A 20,694-nucleotide genomic window follows, 5' to 3' on the forward strand; every position below is an offset into this window, starting at 1 on the left:
TTTGCTACGGCACCAAGGCTGCTTCTCTCACCTGAGTGCTCATCCAGAGCTAGTCTGGGCCCTGCTCTGTGCTGTCCTCACTGCTGCACTTTGTCCTTGAGCTTGCATAGGACTGAGTAATCCAGGCCTTGATGGGAGGTGCTGAAAGAAAGCGAAGACCATCTGATACGCAAATATTGATCTCCAAAGATTGGGGCACATTTGCCCTATTTACAGCAACTTACTCTTTTAAAATTGTCTTCAAAGGCATTTAGCCAAATGCAGATCTTCCCAATAGCACCAAAATCAGAAACTCACATATCAGGCTTTCAGGCTAGAAATATGCATGTGGATTTATTTGCAAATAGTTTCAAATCTTGGAAGGGTGACTTGGTGCAAATACATTTGTAGCATAACATGTTGTTGATGTTATATCTTCTGCCCCCAACATTGCACAATGTAAAACTTTGTGACTAGATTGTGCCAAGAGGCTTAATTCACCATTTCATCAAAGGACAAGTCTCCATATTGCTGCCAGTCTCTTTTAGGGTAAACGTTCTGACAATGAAAGGAAAGAGGCGTTCAGAGTAGGAAAAAAGATGAAGCCACTAAAATGCAAATTTTATTCACAGTTGGCATGTTTATAAATATATATATTACATTCTTACAATCTACAGTACATTCTAAATATAGAGGGATTCAATCTAAGTGTTTGTGGGAGGGTGGATGTGTATTAAACTGAGCAACCTAGATTCAATGACGGGAAGAGACTTAATAATAAAAGGAGGGCAAGGACTCAGTCGGGAAAATAAAGGAAAACTTGAAATATAAGCTGGATTTTAGTTAGTGCTTTGGCACTTTGCCACTGGTCATCGGAGACTGCTTTTGGACCTCACAAAAAAAATCTCATGGTTTTAGGGCTGGAGGGCACATCGGATTCAAAGGGTAATCACTGAAATCCTACCATATGTACATCCTTATCAGAGGAAAACAAAAGATAATCATCACCTCTGGGAGAAACAAATGTTATCTACCGAGTTTAGCTGTTCAGGTTTCGATGTCGAATGTGCAGCACTCCTCTGTGACCTTCGAGTGGCCTCTAAACGTGCTGAGCAGGGGGCTAAAGAAGCATGAGCAGAAGGAACTGAACATCCTGACCTCTCCCAGGGAAGGGGACAGACAGAGACGGTTGCTGTTGGTGTCCGAGTTCAACACACGTGACACTTACCCAGGAGACAGTGGCCAACTTTGGTAAATGACAGCATGTAAAGCAAGTACCAGCGTGGTACCAAGAGTGTCTGTGCTTGGCAAGAGCACACCATGGAGAAGTGAGTGTGCGTGGAAGGGAAGGAAGAAACCACACGCTTCCAAAGTTGACTGATGCTAGTAAGTGCCCTCAGGATACCAGATGGGGAGTACTCCAGGGAAATGGCTGGGAATACAAATTTGAAACAGGACAATCAAATAAAGTGGGCTTTTAAAAATAGCTTGTTCTCTCAAACTTTCCAAAACAGACCTTCCTTTATATGAGTGGTATTCTGAGTACAGATTGTATCTTCTCCTATTTTACAAATTAAGAAATACTGAAAATTGGCTGGCAAAGTTTATTACCTTGGCATCTACTTAAAAAGAGAGTTTCAGTTTCAACTGTATATGTGTATCCATTCTCAGTGCTTGGGAGGCAAGCATGCTGGTTTGTAAACAGCCCAGTTACTCCTTTTCCTCTCTAGATTCTTTGGAAACTCATGACTTTTCAGCTCTGGAAGCTGCTTTGCTCACACTGTTGTTTTTTGTCAGCTTTAAATTAATGTTCTTGGGTGGATATTCTCTGCATGTGGCTTGAAAGACATGCTCTCTTCACAGATCTATTTATTCTGAGACCAATTTTTTGCTTTTAACCAAAGCTTGCAATATTGAACAGTAGAGCTGTGTGAACTTTGTAATATCCAAACTGCACTGGAGTTTGTTATATTTATTGATTTCCTGGGAAAGCTCAGAGAATGAGACCATATTATTTTGCTAAGTTTTTTTTTCATGTTACCATGCATCAAAAAACCACACACATCTTTCACTTCCATCTCTGAGCACAGAGAAGACTTGAATTTTAAGAGCTGTCTAGGATCTCTGCTCTCCCAGCTGCTTTTGGGTGGCTTCTTGGGGCTCCATTGAGTTATTATCCACCAGCTGATTCTTGTTATCAATACAATGTTTTGCCCCACTACCCAAAATTAAAGGCAGAAGGTGAGTGAAAAACAAACGAACGAACAAACCAAACAAAAAAGTCTTTTGCGTCTCATTACACGTTTTCATGTAATCTCTCCATATAGTTTTTAAGTTCTTTGCACTCCCCCAGGTCCATATCCTGGCAGACCCATTTAATGTCATCCTCACTACTCATCAAGATTGAGTTGACAGTTGGACACCCATCATCAGAGGAGATGGTGGTAAAAGTGGTGAATTTAACCCGTTTCCTCTTAGAGGTAGGAGAAGTAGTTGGTTCACTTTTCTGTTCTTTCCCTTCAGTGAATGTGGACTCAGTAGACCTGAAAGATTGTCCATTAACATTTTTGGAGGCATTTGTGTTGAGGAGATATTTGCTCTCTTCATAGTCCACTCCTCTGTCAATAGCTGTGATACGTTCATCTTGTTGGGATGAGAAATTTATATGATTCTCCAGAAGCTCTGTCCTGTTGCTCAGCCCAACCCAGTCATGAGAGTGGCTCATGCCTTCTTGCTCTTCAAAGGGAACTTGTTTGTTTCTGTACTTCAAAGCAAAAGTGACACAGTTGATAAGGAAGACCAGAATTGCCAGGCAAAAGACTCCCAGAAGAGCGTACATTCCTATCTCCAGATCGCTGAGTCCCCTAGGGGTCTGGACTAGGTCATTCTCTTCCAAGTCTCCGTTGTTTCTTGGCAGATCCACCTGCGCAGGGAAGCTCGTGAAGTCTATTGGGATGTTCTGCAGATGACTGTCATCGTCCAGGAGGCTTTCTCTGTCTTCTTTTTTACTTAAAATAGACCTTTGCGTGGTGGTCCCTTTGCCTTGCTCGTGGCCCATCGAGGAGCTGTAATACTGGCCATCTAGCTCAGCTCTTCCCTGCAAAGTGGTTTTCTGACGCCGGTCACTGGCGTGATTTTCTAGGTGGACACCGACACCCCTGTGTTTACTGTCACTGATGTTAGGGTTGGCATCACTCTGCCCAAACTTGACTTTAATGCTACCACTTCCAACAGCTAGGATGCTCTTCCTTTTGGATTTCTGGCATGATTCACTGATCACCATCTCTACCTTCACCAGTGTCCCCTGGCCTTCTGTCTCAGCAGCAATCACAGGCCATTTGAATTTGGGGTCGTGGTGAATGGAGACCACCTTCTCATCCAGAGATGTAGCTGACAAGGAGAAGTCTTTGGAGTCATAAATATCCAGGGGCATGACAGATCCATCGCTGAACTGGATCCAGCAGCTGATGGCTGCTTCCTATAATACATAAAACAAATATACGCACACTCAGAATAAACATCGAGGGAAATATGTTCCGTCTTGGTCTGTTCCCCCCTCCTCGCAAGATCCATATACCATTTATAACCAGAAAAGAAATAAAAAGGGAGAGCAATAAAACTAATATCTTGCCAAGATGTGAAGAGAAATACTAGTTTAAACTACTCATTGATAATAAGATTTGTTTCCCCAAAGGTGCTTAAAGGAGCTGTATCCCCTGGGCTCTGCAGAATCTACTTCAGCACCATAATAAATTGCATGTCAGAAAGCATTACCAGTGACTAAGATCATTTACTGTTGTATATTTAAATGAAAAACAAGTATTACATTATTTCTAAACTGCTTGAAATACAAAGTCTTCTCTTTTTACACACAATACTTGTTAATATAGCAACTAGGTCCATACATGGCTCCATACCTTCAGTCCTTGATTTTCGTCTCTCAAATTGAGTAAGTGTTTTGTACAAGCAGAGGAAACCCATCAGCTGCTTCTTTAAGAAATGGCCAGAGTAATTTTCATGCTTGTTAGCAATTAAAAGCAAGAGAATAATGAAGTGTAATCTCATGTCACAGCAACGCAAATTGTATACTTCAGAGTGCATGGAGGTTTATTGAATGTAAATGGGTCAGACCTGAGTACTAATTCTGTACTTGCACATGTGTAATGGTGCAGTATTCCTGGGAGCTTTGACTTTGGGTTTCTAACTTGAAACATTTTAAAGTATTCTTAGATTTCAGAAAACATGTGCTCACCCATTTCTGAAAATCAGGTCCTCTAAGGACTCTCAAATGGCTATCGAATATTGTTGTGCTACCTGAAAATATCTTGGCATTCACACGTTGATCATTTCCAGACAAAATTCAGATTGTTCTCCTGGAATTTAATTCCTGCTTCTGATGGTCTGACTTGCTCTGTTTTGGCTGGGGTATTTGCACCATATTAGACACTGGAGAATCCACACCAGAAAGACTCCTGGCTTGAGGAGTGGATTCTCTGGTGTCTAAAAGGAGATGAGTTCTTGTCTGGTAAAAGTTGGGCTCACTCTGCTCTGAAAGCAAGCCTTACAGACAGACAAACACCCAACCAGCAGATTAATAACCGTATTTGCGGAAAACGTGATTATAGAAGTCTTGTTTCTTTAAATAAGCAGTTCTTCAAAGAGACAGTATTTACGTTCTGACTCAACATATATATGGAGAATAATTATTTATCATTATCTTTTAAATTGTTTCTAGCACATAGTCATTCACCTGTTCAGATCACAGAGAATAAGCCTCCAGTCCTTCGGGATTGTATCGTGCATAATCTACCGTCCTGATTCTGAAATCCTTACAGCTTCAATGGGAGATTTGCTTCTGTCTCTATTTCAGGACAGAGCCCTAAGACTTTGCTGACACTGTCATAAATCCCGGCTTTGTGTTTATTAATCTTTGGATATTTCTTGAAGGCTGCATAGAATTTATGTCATCAAGTCTCATCCTCCTACTGTGTTGCTTAAACCTGCATAATCATTTAATAATTTTGCATTGCTCTGCTTATAGGGATTGTGCTCTGAAAATCACATTCTAAGCAATGGAAGGAATCAGATGCCTTTCAAAACAGAGTCAGTCCTTGAAGCGTGGAAGGTGCACATCTTCCTCACTGGTTTAACACTGATCCAATGTTGTTCTGACCGTACCCCTGCATCCAGAGAGGAAGCACAGACTCCACTTCTGGGAGCTGAAGTGTCGCTGCTGGGCAGCATACTGGGACTAAATGCCATCAACCTCAGCTTTTGGGCTGATTTCAAGGTAGTTTGTTTAACTCCCCATGTCAGCAATGGATTAGCTCACAGGTCTTATTTCTAGCTGCCTGGCATTGATTTCGTAACTTCTGGAATACTATGGGAGCCTGATTTTTATCACCCTATAAAGACAGCAGTTCTGCGCTATTTCTCATCCCGCATCCCAAGGATAAGACCCTATGATGAATTAAAGTGTCTCAACAGTTGGCCAGATTTCAAACGTGCATGCCATGATCATTTATTTACCTTTAACGCTCAGAACATGTTTAAGTGTTAAGAGCCCAGTGCATCCTTGAAGTAAGTCCCAGACTGATGGATTTGGGTTGAAAAAAAAGTTTAAATTTCAAATGTAGAGAGAAGCACAAGGACAAATATCAAGCAGGGACTGACAGGGACATGGCAAAGTCCAAAAGCCCTTGGTAACTTTTGGTTCCCTGATACAGGGACTAAGAATAATGGGGAAACAAAAAGTGGTTTATGAAATCATGAATCAGGAAATGAGTCAGTGATACTGATTCATATTCTAGTAATGAATCAGAACGAAAGGGATGTTCCCCAAGTTCTTAAAATGCTCACAGAATGTAGCTAAAGGAAGAAGACTCTGGCACTATACAAAACACTTTCTCATTTAAAGATGTGCTTAAAGGGTTAATTTGGCTGCCTGTGGTGGGAGGCTGAACTTGGCAATCTAGTTGACAGTATCTCCTGTGATCTAGTAGGTGCTCGGTGGGACAGAAAGGGTTTGTGTGTGTGTGTACGGGGATTGCTGTTGCTTAATTATGACATATTACCGAGTTGCATATGTTTTTTATGGGATGCAGCCATGACAGTTGGGGTATGCCTGTTTGTGTACTGGGGTTGTTTAGACATAGTGCCATTTTTGGTTTTCTATTAGGGGACCTGGTGGCCTTCAGAAAAAAGTGTTCATAAGGAAAATGTTTTATTAGCATATTATTAATAAAAATCTGCTGGATCCCATCAGCTTATAAGGTTGGTGTAGTGAATCAGAGTGGGGTGCAGTGAATCAGAGTGGTGTCCTTCTACAACACGGTACATGTGGGCAATAGTACCTGCTTTGGAGACTGGAGCAGCTCTTGTGCTACTGCTGTAGCAAAGATGGCCTTATTGCTTCCTGGACTGAGCTGCAGAGAGAGTGACAATCCAGTCACCAGCTGCACTCCCAGGTCAGTTATTGTCACCTTCTCATCCAGAACTGTCACCGTCTTCTCGGCCAAGATTGCATCTGAAAGGGGGGACAATATCTGAAAAGAAAAACTGAAGTTAGCAACAACCATTTTGCCCAGCACCGAGCAAAATAGCTACACAGAGCTACTGTAGTACCAATAAGTGATATTTATGTTAATGGGTAGAATTCCTCTTAGCAGACAGACACTATTAAAATATGATTAAAAAATGGCTAGTCACATTTTATAACTCTTCTGCAATAATAGGCTGCTTATAACATTTTTTGCCAACGTAATTCTCATCAGCGAGGCCATTCAATTCTGTGCTATGCTAACCACGTTTGTTTAAGATGTATTACCTATTTGTAAATGTAATCTTTATGTGAAATGCAATTATTTTATTAATGATCATGGTTTTAGGTAGCATATATATAATGCAATCTGTAGATTTATATAAAAACATAGAATAGATGGCATTTATTTCTATCCTATAGAAAGAAAGTTAATGTGTTGCTACAATAAACATTCATGGTACTGTATACAAAATTGACAGAGAAAACTTGTTTTGATTACAAAAATGTGCATAGAGGTCAGCGCACTGATACATGACATCCAAAGATGCTCATTAGCAAGCAAGTTGAATCTAATGACCTATATAGGGTACAGAGCATTTTAGAAGCAGTTTATAAGAGGTATTCTTTAAATAGAACTTGCTCTCAGCTTTTTTCCCTCGGATTTTCCTTTCCACATTTTTATGTGTATTTGTAGGAGCACTGTAAATTCCAGAGCTCTGGAAAGTCATTCAGAAAATCTTTACAGATTTTGGAGAAAGTCAAAATCTCGAATCCCATTTCTCTAGCCCTGACAACCTGTGTTATCAATAGGTGTGGTGGTTGCTTTCTGGTTTGACAGTTTGGGATGATGAGCCTGTTTGGAGAGCTGGATTTTTTTTCCTGTTCAAGTGCTTGTTAACATGTTTTCTCCTTTGTAGTGTCACTGGATTAATTGTGGGGTTTTTTTTCCCTGATTTCTTCTGGGACCCCATTTTCTAGGCCAGTATTTCGCTGCATGGCAGGAAGGACTGTATGTGAAAAGCTGCCAATGATGTGATGCATAGGTTTAGGTGAGTTACTTCAGAGTGTGGACACTAAGGCACAGTCACATACATGGTAGTATTTATAGGCCATATTCTTGGCCATGTTGGCTGAAACTGTTGAAGCTAAATCTGCATCCCTAGAGAACATAGCTTAGTTGTCACTAATCAGTCAGTCTTTTAACGTCATTCTAGAATTACCAGTTGTTATTATTGCTTTATGCATACTCTGAAATACCCTAATATTTATATTTTGTAACGCATTGCTTGAGCTTGTAAGGTGTGCAGGGATTTGATCCCAAGGGCCTCATATTCCAGGCTCAGTTCCTCAACCAGCACTAGTTAATTTTACTTTACCCTTTGCTCTGTCAGTGCAAGCTTTGAGAAGACTGAGCTGTTTCACCCACTGCATGCCTTGTGATAGCCCATATACTGGCTCCAGGTTCAAAAAACCCTTAGACAAAAATAATCAGAAGCAGCCTCCAAGTACACAGGTTGGGCTAAATTTACTAATAGTGCAATCTACATACTTCGGGGCACAAGATAAGAAGAGAAAACCATGTCTTCTGTGTGTTCCAGTCCTTGCTGCAATTCTGTTCCATTAAAAAATTTATGGCTTCAGTTTCTGTTGCCAATGCAAGAAGCTGCTGTACACCTCATCAGTACCTCGGTTCCAAAAGTGGTGGGTTAACGGAGGAAAAGGAGTAAGTAATTAATTTTCCCTACCTGAATTGTCGTCATTCCAAGCTCCTGCCCAATCAAAACCTGTCCGTCCTGTAGCTTAGCGATTCTTGGCTCCTCCACCTGCATGAAGTCACTCACCAAGTCGGTAATGTCAATCTGCCAGTCAGAACCCAGTAAATAGCTCAGCTGGCCAGTGGGGTCTGAGGCTTCAGCTACAAACTGCGTGAGGACACGCACCATCGCATGTTGGTACTGAAGGGCACAGCCTCTTCCCTTACGTTCATCCTCTTCTTCATCATCACTGTCCCTGGCTGGTCTGGTAGGACACCAAGAATGAAAATTAATTTAAACTGGTGCTGGGAGAGCTTGCAACAGCAGAGCTATTGCTAACATAAGTTTGCAGCCTGGTTGCTGGAACAAGTGGGCTTTGCCACCTTCTGTTTCTCTGCTAAAGCTGCGTCCTTCAGTGCATTTCTGAAGTCAGCCAAGTTCCCCCACTTTTATAGTGTTTCCCTCATTCATAACTGAGACCTCCAGGCTGCCTAGATCTCCAAAACAACTGCTGAAATCACCAGCTGGCCTGCTAGCTTCGCTACCACACTGTTCTCTCCAAATACCTCTCATTATTTTCCATGTTAAGTCCTTACTTTCGGGACCTTTGCACTTTTTTCTTTCTGCACCTTCCCATAAACATCTTTGTGTTACCATGGAAATCTCCTCTGTCTGCACCTACATACATATCCCTTTCTGTATGGCATTCAGGTTGAAATCACATCTCCACCAAAATCTCCATGTCTTTGCTGTGATACTAGCAGAAGCCGGGTAATAAATGATGTCTTCATAGGTAGGTGGGAATAGCAAGTACCTATGTTATCGATTTGATCTTCTTGTTCTTAAGAAAACTGACAACAGATACAAACAGTCTAGATCTGCCTACATCCATCCTCTGTCCTGTCATTCACATGCCACTGACCTGTGGGCATGGACAGCATCTTTAAAGCCTTTGTGTATCAGTGTCCTGACTTTGGAACACTGATCAGTGCCACTGGACCCTACAGTGACATGAAACAAGTATGTACTAATTGTGATCATTAACAACGAATAATTTAACTGGAAGAACCTGTGAGCCAGGCTAGAGACTGACCAGCCTTGCCAGAGGTGGTCCCTGTTGATGTCTTCCTGCTGCCTCCTGGCTGATCCTGCCTGACTTGACCAATGGGCTCTTTCCATCTCAGTCACTAGCACTACAAAAAGAAACTGATTTCCAACATAGGACCATGCAACCTGCAGTTTCCATTTCCCTCATAAGTCCAGTGCAGGAGCCTGTTGAATAAATGTCTGGTGACCTTCAAATTTACACCGGAATTGCATTAGGGCCAAATGAGCATGTTCAGATCCACTGGCCCTGACAGGTCTTTGGCAAGTGCTCAGCCCAGAAGGAACATCCTCTAATGAAACCTACCTCTTATTAGAGATGATGGGGACTCTCCACCCCTTGATTTGATTTAGTTCTGTGTCAGAGACCTCTATCTGCAGCGGGAGACGAGGAACCCAGACTGTCATTTCTAAAGGGGCACTCAGATGCTGATAAGTAAAATTAACTATGACATTCACTTTGCCTTTCATTTCCTTCCCATTGACAAAGACATAGTCGCATCTGTCAGAAACCTGAAAAAAGGAGAAAAAAAATAATTAATGAGTCTCTTCACAAATTATAAAGTACACTACATGCTAGGGAAGTGAGTGGGAGGAAGAGAAAGGATATTGGTTTAAACTAGCTCCAAGTTCAGAGGACAACTAGGAATAACGAGAAAGGTGCCTGGTGTGCCCTTAATAGGCAGGCTATTTCTGCTAAAAACATTTCCAGTATAATCTAAGATAAAAGAACAGCTTCTTTCTGTCCTTAATTCCCACTCCAACACTGGGATAGCGCTAGAATAATGGCACTGAGAGAGGATTCTTCTGCACTCCCCAAAGCTCAGTCAGACTCTACTATCCTCCTACTCTAATTTGTGTGCAGCCCGAGGAATAACACATACCTGCAGGGAGGAACAGGTAACTGCCTGTCTACAGAATGGAGTAGGGGACAAATTTCTCCAGGTGACTCCAAACTGGGCCAAAGGCTTCTTCAGGAGTCCCATTACAGCTGCCAGGGCATGGGGTGGTCACATCAACCAAAAACTAATCGCAGGGAAGAGTTCGCTGATACCCCGTGGTGTTTATTGGGGCCAAACAGCTCCATCTCTCTGCTGCAAGCCTGACAAAGGTCTTACACAGTGTTCTGCTCAAGCTAGTCCTGATGTTGCCTTATTTATTACCTGCAGCTCTGGACATCAATATTGCTGAGAGTTACTAAATCTCACTCAAGCGATTTAGCAGCTATTGCAAGGATCTAGGTGAGCTGACAGGACCTGTTCATTACAGCTAGTTAAAATATATGAGTAAATGTACACGTCAAATAATTTATTAACTACCACTTTACCGTGCTGATGATCTGAAGGAATGATCTATTAAAACCCTGAACTCTTTTCACAATCCATTACCAGCCAGACCTTCTATTCCATTCTGTAGATGTATTTAATATTTCTGACTCCGGAATGCATAGTCTCATCCTCATCTGAATTTAATGCCATTTTCTACTTTTCTGTTTAAATGCTAAGTGAATTTAAATCATATTTAAATATCACCAGCTTTTGTAGGATAATTTGCATTCCTAATATTATTATCTTTAAACAACAACAAGCCCCCTTAGAGACAGATCCATAGCAAATTCATTTCCATCCTTGCTTGTCTGAGCCTAGGTAATGTACCAAAAAAGGTTATCACAACTCTTGCAATGTCTCTCTTGCAAGCAACGTCTGTTTTAAGGTCAAAAATCTTCTAGTTGCCATTGGTTTCAGCAGGAAAGTAAGGAGTTTATTTACAGGCAGAATTATGTTTTTCGGGATATTCTCGTGTTAGCATGTTTTACACTAGCTCTTAACGGCTCCTGTCAGGGTTCAATCTCGTTGTGCTGCACAGCAGGAAAACCTAGTTGCTGTCAAAAAGCCTCAAAGCGTGGGGGTACGCGGCACAAGGGAAGGTCCTTACAGCAGGCAGCTGAGCACAGACAAGTCCCGGCTCCTGCTGGGGCCTGTGGCACTAATGTAACATCCACTTCATCATCATGCCGATCCAAACTGGCCTAAGCTGAGGAAGATGATACTCTGCAAGACTCTGGGAGAAGCTTCACGTGAGCCTGCGGAAATGGCTATAGGGAAGGCTGGAGGCATAAGCACATTACCCTTCTGGGAGCAGCATGTCTGGGCAGCAGGAAGAGAGCACATGTTATTCTTGCATCCTTGCAGAAGGCAGGCTAATGTGAACGTAATATTTTCAAGGCAAGAACTACATTGTACTTCCTACCTGCAATGTCTAATACCCTGTCCAACAGGCACGAAGGCAGAAGACCTTCAGGCGGTGCCTGGTACCTTTGCTCCTGCCTCCACCCCATGGGGTACCTTGCTTCCATGAGTGGAAATCATCTATTCCTTGCTGCCACTGCACTTATCCCTGTTGCCTTTTTGTATTCTAAGTGCTGTTCTCAAACCAGACAACTCTCCTATGCTCTGATAAGCTCTGTCTGCTGCTTTCCGCCTTTCCTCTTTTCCCTGGGATGCCAGTGAGAAGGAGCGCTGGGCAGAGTCTCAAAGTGCCGATTTCCACCTGAGAGGCAACAGATCAAAGCTGAAGACAAAGTGGCCCCAAGGAAAACATTCAGCCTGGGAGCTGATTGCCCTGAGGTCCTTCACTTGCCTTTGTGCTTTGCTGGCTGGACCACACATACAAGCGAACAGCCTAAAGACAAGGATTTTCTTCAGTAGTGCACAGGACCAGGTAATAGCTTTCCCTGTGAACTTTCTCACCGCCTCTGCTTCCAGCTAGCGACGCTCATATTTGTGAATCTTAGCTAATTAACGCATTAGGCAATTAAATGTCCCCATGGGTGATCAACCTAGGGCTGAAACCGCTTCCTAGTGATTTCAGGTAACAGGTAAACTTGTGTGCCTTGCAGCCCAGAAATCACAGTCGAGGGATGCTTCCAAACCGCGGCAGCGTCCTCTGCAGAGCAGAGCGCCGAGGCCCCGGAGCCCTGCTCCCCAGCAGACCTCTCCTGCCTCCCCTGCGCGTCCTCTGCTCCGCTCCTGTGGCAGGGCTTCCAGGAGGGGACCTGCCAAACCCGCCAGGGCAAGGCTTCGCTGTCGGAGCAGCGGCTTTTGAAGCACATATAGGCAGCACCGGTGGGGTTTTGCTGTTGTTTTTATTAGTCTGTGTGTGTGTGTGCGTGCGTGTGTGTGAAGAGCAGTTCAGCATATAGGGGCTGGAACAAGGCGGAGAGTCTCCCAGCCAGTAGAGGTAACTGCTGAATTACGCTAGTAAGGGATAGGAATCAGACTCTCAGATTTTAAATTCATTAATGGTCAAGCAATAGCAAGAGAAAGAAAATTTGGCAGGCAAACAGACCTCAGTTCCAAATTTTATCAAGGTTGACTACAGAGAGAGAGTTAAAAGAAGCAGCCATCCCTAAAACCTACTGGATGAATAATTAAATAAATACCATGACCTTGTGCTCTCAAGATTATGATATATGAAACAACTTGATGGTCAGGAAAAGAATGACTAGGCTTGGGATACCGGCTTTCTCCTGTTTCCCTTTCTGTAAGTGAAGACGGCAACAACTATGAGCTCATTCAGCTCCCAGCCAGCCCTTCACTGTTTGAATGAATAAGCATCACTGTTCTGCTGCAGTTTGCATGCAGTCCTAACAGAGCAACATCAAAACATGGTGCAAAGTACAGTACATTTTCATAAATCAGGCCAGGACATTCAGAAACAGGTCATCAATAGAAAGGCAGATTAGCCATGCCTGTGGTACTGCAGACACATCCGAACCATTCATCTGCCAGCACAAAAAGACAACTAAAAAGATGTAGAGAAAGGAGAAAAGTGGAGCTTCTCTGTCTCTTTTGAGAATGAGTTTTCTGAGCTGTTTGTTGGAGATGAGTGAGTATTTCGTGAAATGAGTTTGACGGGACTCAGCTGAGCCTCTGCAGGACAAATACGCACACGAGCAAAGACCCGTCAAATGCAGCTCAGCAGCTGGCAGCCTCCGGGCAGCCCCCGCAGCTGACACAGGCGGAGGGGGCGACCGCGGCCCCTCGCGTGGCTTCTCCACGTTGATGTTGATGGGGACAACACAGAGAAGCTTCTGCTGCCGCGGCCTTTTCTGAGCCCACGTCTCCTTTTCAATTTGTAATGGATTTCGATTCCTCAGTCTGTCAGGCAGCTCCTTTTCTTTAGTGTTTATTCATATAAACAGCCTTTAACTACCAACCCTCCTCCCCGTACTACGGTTCTTGCTTTACATGCCTCGCCACACACAACAGAAATGGCTGCGGTTCAAGTTTATTAAACGCATGAATGGAGCGACTGCACATACCCTCAGATATGTGTGCCAGAGTATGCGAATGAAAGAGAGGGTCTGTACTAAATCAACAAACAGCTCCCCGACAGTTAGTTATTAAGGGAATTACGAGGTTGCAAAAACTTGGTCCCGAACCAGCCAGATTTCAGAAAACTATTAAACACATTATAAAATGCGGTAGGAACTACAAAGAGGCTGGAGCAAGGTGAGAAATTTGTGGGGAAAAGCAATTTGTTTTCTTTCCAAAATCCAGCGACTCCCACCTGTGTCTCCCTTTCCTTTCCTCCTGCCTTTGAGTTTTGGTGTCTCAGGGATGGCAACTCCAGTTTCCAGGAAAGGTGACAAGGGCTCAAGAGAGAAAGAGCAGATTTTCTTTTACTGCTAATGTACTGCTGGAATACATCTCTCTGTGCTGTGGCCACTGTAATTCAAGGACATTATAATGCCATTAAACCCTTCTGGTGCTGTGCTCCCTTGCTAAAGCCTTTCTGGGCTTTGTGTCACTGGAGCTTTTCACACAACTACGGTGAGCTGACTTCCATTAATTAAGGGAGGCTGTACTTAGTGCTCACAAGATGCTCCAGAAATTCTCTCAATACAGGGGACTTTTATCTCTTGAGGGAACTGGGGCTTGAATGGCTTTTTTGGGCATGAACTTGGTAGGTTATAAAAGTGCTTTGGGTTTCATTTGGCTCCTGCAGCTCCACCTCTTTTTCTTACATCAGTGAACAACTAAGACAGCTTCCTCTGAGTCACACACACACATCTAATCTCTGTGCGCCAGGGCAGCAGAGGTCAGAGGTCCCTTATTGCCAGCACAGCACAGAATTAGGAATTAGATTTCTAAGTGCACCATGTACATACCAAACATGTGGCTTCTGGCAAGCTGGATGTCGAGTTCAATCATCAGTGCTGCAAAATGTGCAGAGTGGAATATTTCGAATGTGCTCAGCATTGCATTTAATTCAAACCCCCAGTCCTATTGTCAGAAACGGGAATAGAGTTAAGTCACTGCTGCTTCCTACCACAAAATCCTCACTGTAAATAGGCATTCCTCAGTCCCACGTGCAGCTCTGTACATTGGGTACAGGGCCCCAAACTGAGCCCAAAACTCAGCTGGCAGCCTTGCAACTGTGAAGGTGATGCTGCTGTGTCACTTCAACGCAGGACTGTTTCATTGGCAAACAAATATTGCCCAGAAAAGGAGAGGGGCATTGCTGGTCCAAGGCACTTCTTTTTTATGTTTACTTTAAAAGCCTGTTTGTGGTGTTTGAAAAGAAGTCAGAGCTATCCTTTAAAACACCCCACATTCTGTATGCTCTTCAGGTGTGGTCACAAGCAAGATAAATTAGTTTTTATTAATTACTGTTATTTTACTTCACTGTTTGCTAGACTATCTGTGGAAGAAAACACTAAACTCTTCGAAGCCTTGCAGCAGCAGGACTTCAGCCAGCCTGGATAAAACATGGAAAGAAGCAATAAGGCCCCTCACAAATACACGTGATCCCTATCACGTGGCCTCCTGCATCCATTTCTCCAGTGAACATTGCTCCCACCCCTTTCCTAAAAGGATTTTACTGCTTTTCCCGTTACCATTTTGCAATAGATGTCTATGGTAGATATGAATTTGTGTGGCTGACTATTCTTTTGGTCCCATAAACTCCGTGTTAGCTTTGGGCTGAACAGAATCCAAAAATCTAATGGGAGGGAGAGTAAGGGGAATGTACATCAAAACTCCCAGAAGAGGTACCCAGCATTTCACTGTTAGCTCTCAGAAATAGCTGTAACAGTCTTTCCCCACCTCATTATCATTATTAAATTCCCATGGGATAATGGTAAAACCCTCACAGGAAACTGCTTTTCTGCTATAGTAATACTGTTGGAACTCTTACAAAGGCACAGCTAATAAGTCTTTGAAAATAAGATGTACCTAGAACAGTTCTAGTAGACATTTCAAGGGTGGCCAATTAGGAAAGGAAGTCTTTGCTACTTCCACATAAAATCTGTATTTCAGAAGCACTCTGGGACTCTGTCCCCAGTCCACGCTGCTACAAGTGATCCTTCCCCCATACAAGCACTCTCTGTTCATAATATACACTTCAAACGCAGCCCTGCCACCTTGGCAAGCTCATGGGATCTCTTCTGATTTAGCGCTGCACACATTTTCCTTGGTCTACCAGCATAATGGCGATATTTAGTAACGTAAGTTATGTTAATGAGCCCTGCCTAAATCATTGCTGTCAGAAGAAGAATGGGGGAGTCTCTTAGAACCATTAAAAATGAATGAGGAGGGAAATAAATAAGCAAAAGCAGCTCATTTGAGCTATAAAAGACTTCAGAACACAAGCTGTGTACCAAGGTACAAAAGGATGAGGGCATTATTAGCTCTATAAGTCACTTATAAATGACTCAGGGGAGGCGGAGTCACCTTTAATCACCCACGCTTAACCCGAGGTGTTGGAGTGAGATTCCTTACTGTGGTAACTGAATCCAGCCTGAAGTTATGCAAGGCAGAGATAAATCACTATAATGAAGCAGCAGCACAGGGGGTAGATCAGCCCTAAGCCCACTACACCTCTCGAGAAGGGTCCTGTCCTAGTCTGGGATTCTGTGAGGACCCTGAAGTCAAGAAATCACCGTCCTCAGACCTGATGGCAGCAGCAGATCCATTCACCACCCTGGCTGCTGCTGGAATTAGGAACAATCACTGAACAGCTGCTCTTGAGCAATAATTAAAACACCTCCTGTGTTGCAAAGATTCCCCCCCCCCCCCCCCCCCCCGAAAGAAACAGTAAATGCAAATGGGTATCACATCAAGTTTAGGGATGCTCTTCCTGTTCCTCAGTTACTCAGTGACTTGCACGCTCAGCCGGGTCAACATCCCAAGCCAGGCTGCTCCACAGCTGCTGAAAGAAGAATGACTTGGCTTGAACCCTAGCAATTGGATTCCAGACAGATTTTAAATCTAGCATCACCTTGACAGCTTTCCCCATTTGGGGGCATTTACACTTCTTAATTTTAAATATTTCAGTTTTTGACTGTGAGTATTGAAGTATCTGCCAAAATCTGAAAAGACCCTTTCAAAGTTGGTAAACGACGAGCTGTGTTCACAAGGCTTCACACATCATCATTCCTTTATACCTGGTTCTCCGCTCTGTGCAGAAAGGTTGTGCCTTTTTGAGAGGAGGTGTCAAGTGACACATCTGAACTCTGCAGGTTCAGAAAAAACAGAGGGTGTTCTGAACTTTGAAGGTCCACGCCTTCAAAGTGTCCACGCTTTTCTGCAGTGGTTTTCCTATTGCAGCATGACACCAAAAAATACTGTGATCCACAACTGTATCTGCTTTTTACCCAGAGACAAACATCTCCCTTAGTTTCTAAGGGTCTTCAGAGCTTGTTTCCTGTGAGGCATCTCCATAGTGTCATGATGGAAGCATATCTAGCACTGCTCCAGAGGAAGTTCAGCAAGAAATAGATATTGGCAGAGACCTGTGCAAAGGGAAAATGCCTTTTACAGCACTAATCCACCTGAAGCACATCATAGCACATATTGATTAAGAGAACTCTGATACTAATTAATTTCTAAGAATTTTTTTGGTTTGTTCTACAGCTTTGTGGCAAACATCAATATATTATCCTCAGCAAAATATACCTGAGTGAAATATGCAATGGGACCTTTTAAAAGGACTTACAATTCTGGGCAAACATCCAATTCCAGCTGCAAGTTTAAGACTTCCTTTGTGAACATTACAGATCTGAGACAGTGTTTGCAGTGTGTTGGCATTACTAACTGAACAATCCCCTCATTAAAAGTCCCTCCTCAGGAATCACCTTTTGTTTTAAAATCAAGATTTGGCACATAAGGTTTTGGTGGACTCTTCCGTGTTGCTTTTGCACCCATTTCCACTACTAAAAACAGTCAAATTTCTCTCTGTGCAGCGGATTTGCATGGGATCTACACATTTTTCAAGGAGATAGCGAGGGAAGAGCAGCTGCCACGCGGTCATTCGTGGACACATTACTAAGCCCCCGTACACGCCATCCTCACCCATGACTTTGTACCTGCCTAAGGGCTCCCTGTAGACTGGGAAGAGCTTTGTCCTTGTCCCCACTCAGCCCCTGTGCTCAGGACAGCCAGGAGCCACCTGGGGATGATGGTCCTGGTGCTGAGTGGCCCGTCTCCCATGGGACTGGCAGTAGAGCTGCCTGGAGGATGAATGCTTCATTTCGGGAGGGCTTTCAAGACACCTACATTTGGTTTCATTTTTGGGTCATGAAATTCGGTTTCATTTCCATTTCAAATGATTAAAATTATGTAAAAATACCATAACATCAAGGAAAAAGTTATTTTAAAGTGAAAAATCAAAACATTTCATTTTGGAAATGTCAAAACAAGATGTTTCTTTGACACAACAGGAACCTGTTACCATCCTTTTCTTCCTTTTTCTGTCAGAGATGAAATTCCAGGGAAATTAGCATAATTTCATGAAGCTGTTTTATAGAACTACAAATTCTGACTGAATATATTCTGCCAAATTTTCCCCAATAATCTGTAATCAACTGGGGCCACGAATCAAAACAAAACCATCACAATGAAACTCTGCTCAACTAAAATCCAATCCCGTGAAATCTGGAGTACCTTCAGCACGATGAGTAGTGCTATTCTCATTTGCAGGAAGGAAAGTAAAGTCATGGAGCAACCTTTCAGGAAGTCTGGGATTAATTCTCAACTCCGTCACACACTTATGAGATGACTGTGTGTAATTCATTGAGATCCATAACCTCAAGGATATTGAAGTGTTAACTCCCACTGAACTCCAGGGGAGTTTGGTGGTTAAATCTCTTTAAGAATCTGGGCTTTAATCTCCCTGTGATGTATTTGTAAAATGAGGATACTATCCCCTTGTTTCAGACGGATTTTGCAAAGCTTAATCTGTAAGAAACAAGAGCGAGCTCAGGTGCTAGGGTTACACAAGCACATCTTCCTCTTGCTTAAAATGTATCTGTAGTTAGAGGACAGTCCTTCCCTTTTTTCACCTGCACCAGCAGTTGATCACAGCCACACCAAGGGCACGATACAGTTCCGTGGGATGTGGTGTAGGGCAAAACTGTGTCCCTGGCAAGCAGGCAATGCAAAGAGAAATCAAATGGCTTCATTCACTCCTGCTGTTCTCCACTCCTTTTGCCGTTACGGCCATCCCTCATTTGCTGTTGGCGAGGCTGCAATTCCTGCTTTCCAGCTGGAAAAGGAAGGTGGCGACTTCCTGCCCACCTGCTGCTCTTCATATTCATCGAGTGGCGATCCTGCCAGCACGGGATAAGTGAAAGAACGAGATGGCTTCGATGGCTGCTCCTCTAAATCAGCAGGACATGGGAATGTCAGCACTGTCACGTAGGAGAGCTTTTGACAGGCGAGTTCTGTCTGACAACTAGCCAGAAAGCTGCTGGACTCAACCCACCACCTCATGCTTCAGGTTTTAGAAGCCACAATTGTTTGTAATGAATATGACAACACTTTCTCGCCTATGTTAATTAAGTTACATCTTCCTATTTCTCTCTTGATCCGAAAACCACATGCACTCTGTATCACTCACTGCAGTCATCCAGCAGAGTGGGAGAAGAATGATAAACACATCCAGTACCCCAAGCTTTTTATTACTAAACTGCGAATGGCATTTCTCCCCTCCTTCCAGCAAAGCTTTAAGAGGAGTAATCACAACAGAACAACTTTGCTTCACACCTGTGAAAAGAAAGGAGATACACGGGTTGCTTGTTTGGGTAATAAATACCTGACGTCGAAGTCAAGCAGAGCCAACGAAGAATATGACAAATTGGATGGACTAAGCACTAAAACTGCACTGTAAAGGGGGCGGTCAGTCTTCTAGTTTTGTTAGATCCAGTCGGTGAAGCAATGCTGGGGAGGGGAAGGTAATCCAGATGCACATAGCCTGAAATAGCCTGTTGTAAGGGCTGCTCATACCGTATGTGAGACCGCCCGCCTTTGGGAGCAGCTGAGAGGAAAATGGACAGAACTGTGTGCAACGCGAATCTGACTGAATGGACAGGAAGGCAAAGCTTTTCATATAACTCCTGTATTCTCCTAGGGCACCTGAAGGACCTTAGGAGATGCTGAATCTCCCCAGATAGAAAAAGGGCCGGCAAAGGAGCACTGGCAGTGCCAGTGAGGAGCGGTCTCAACACTGTTTGGGTCTCCCAGCACACTGGGGCTGGAGCGCTCCCGCCAGCACACCGACACATTGGTTTCAGACCCAGACTGTGAAACTAAACAACCAGGAACATTAACCTACAGGCAGTAACTTTGATTTTGTCTATAATTATTACGACAGTAAAACTAGGTGTGCAAAGCATCTAATGGTCATATTCAGGATACTTTATACTCCCCTTGTCCATAGGAAACTAAAACTTCTGCCAACTCCTTTCTGTTCCACAGGTGATCCAGCATGCAATTAATCTGAAGGCATCAATTTTTTTTTCACTGTATTTCTTTTGTTCACAAATGGCCAAAAGTATTTCTATTGGCTACCATAATACTTATTGATTTTACACTGCTTTGTACCATATTAAGCAACAAATGCTTTATGCCCTCATATGCTGACCACAGAAAGTATGCGTGCCATTCTCAGCAGCCTGTTAGAACAACAAACACATAACTGGAAGATCAATGCTAAAAGAAATGTTTTACTCGAATGCTGGTTGTTCTATACCCAAGCAAAATGTCTTTAAAGAAAATATTTCCCTGCATGAAAAAGGGGCTTCTCATTTGTGCCACCCAGGGAGAGTGCAGCCTCCAAAAATGTCCCTTCTTACTGCAGCAAGCTGTGGGCTTGTCCTCCCACAGAGACCAAGGCTCTTGCTTCTCTCACAAGCTGGAGATATGCTGGTAGCACAGCTGGACAAGAACACCGGCTATTTACTAAGTCTTTCCTAATTGGGGAAGCTTCTCTTTCATACCTGCTTGTGTCCTTGGTTAGTCCAAAATGAACACC

General features: G+C 43.3%; 1 protein-coding gene across 2 annotated transcripts in view; it reads right to left on the reverse strand.

Moving 5' to 3' along the window:
* Nucleotides 1-363: 363 nt before the first annotated feature.
* TMEM132D (transmembrane protein 132D) overlaps nt 364-20,694 on the reverse strand; it is a 272,020-nt gene continuing 251,689 nt past the window's right edge. Inside the window, exons 6-10 of one of the 2 annotated variants that reach the window (XR_007506767.1) lie at nt 9,686-9,891; nt 8,266-8,539; nt 6,333-6,524; nt 1,591-3,457; nt 364-537 (exon numbers count right to left, since the gene is read on the reverse strand). Coding sequence is in view for 1 of the 2 variants with exons in the window: in XM_049806377.1 (XP_049662334.1) it covers nt 2,276-3,457; nt 6,333-6,524; nt 8,266-8,539; nt 9,686-9,891 (1,854 nt within the window). In the remaining variant the exon portion in view is untranslated. Of the gene's footprint in view, nt 3,458-6,332; nt 6,525-8,265; nt 8,540-9,685; nt 9,892-20,694 lie in introns of both variants that reach the window. The other variant, XM_049806377.1, reaches the window with a different exon arrangement.

The sequence above is a fragment of the Accipiter gentilis genome, chromosome 7 (genome assembly GCF_929443795.1).
Source record: "Accipiter gentilis chromosome 7, bAccGen1.1, whole genome shotgun sequence".
Classification (NCBI taxonomy): domain Eukaryota; kingdom Metazoa; phylum Chordata; class Aves; order Accipitriformes; family Accipitridae; genus Astur; species Astur gentilis.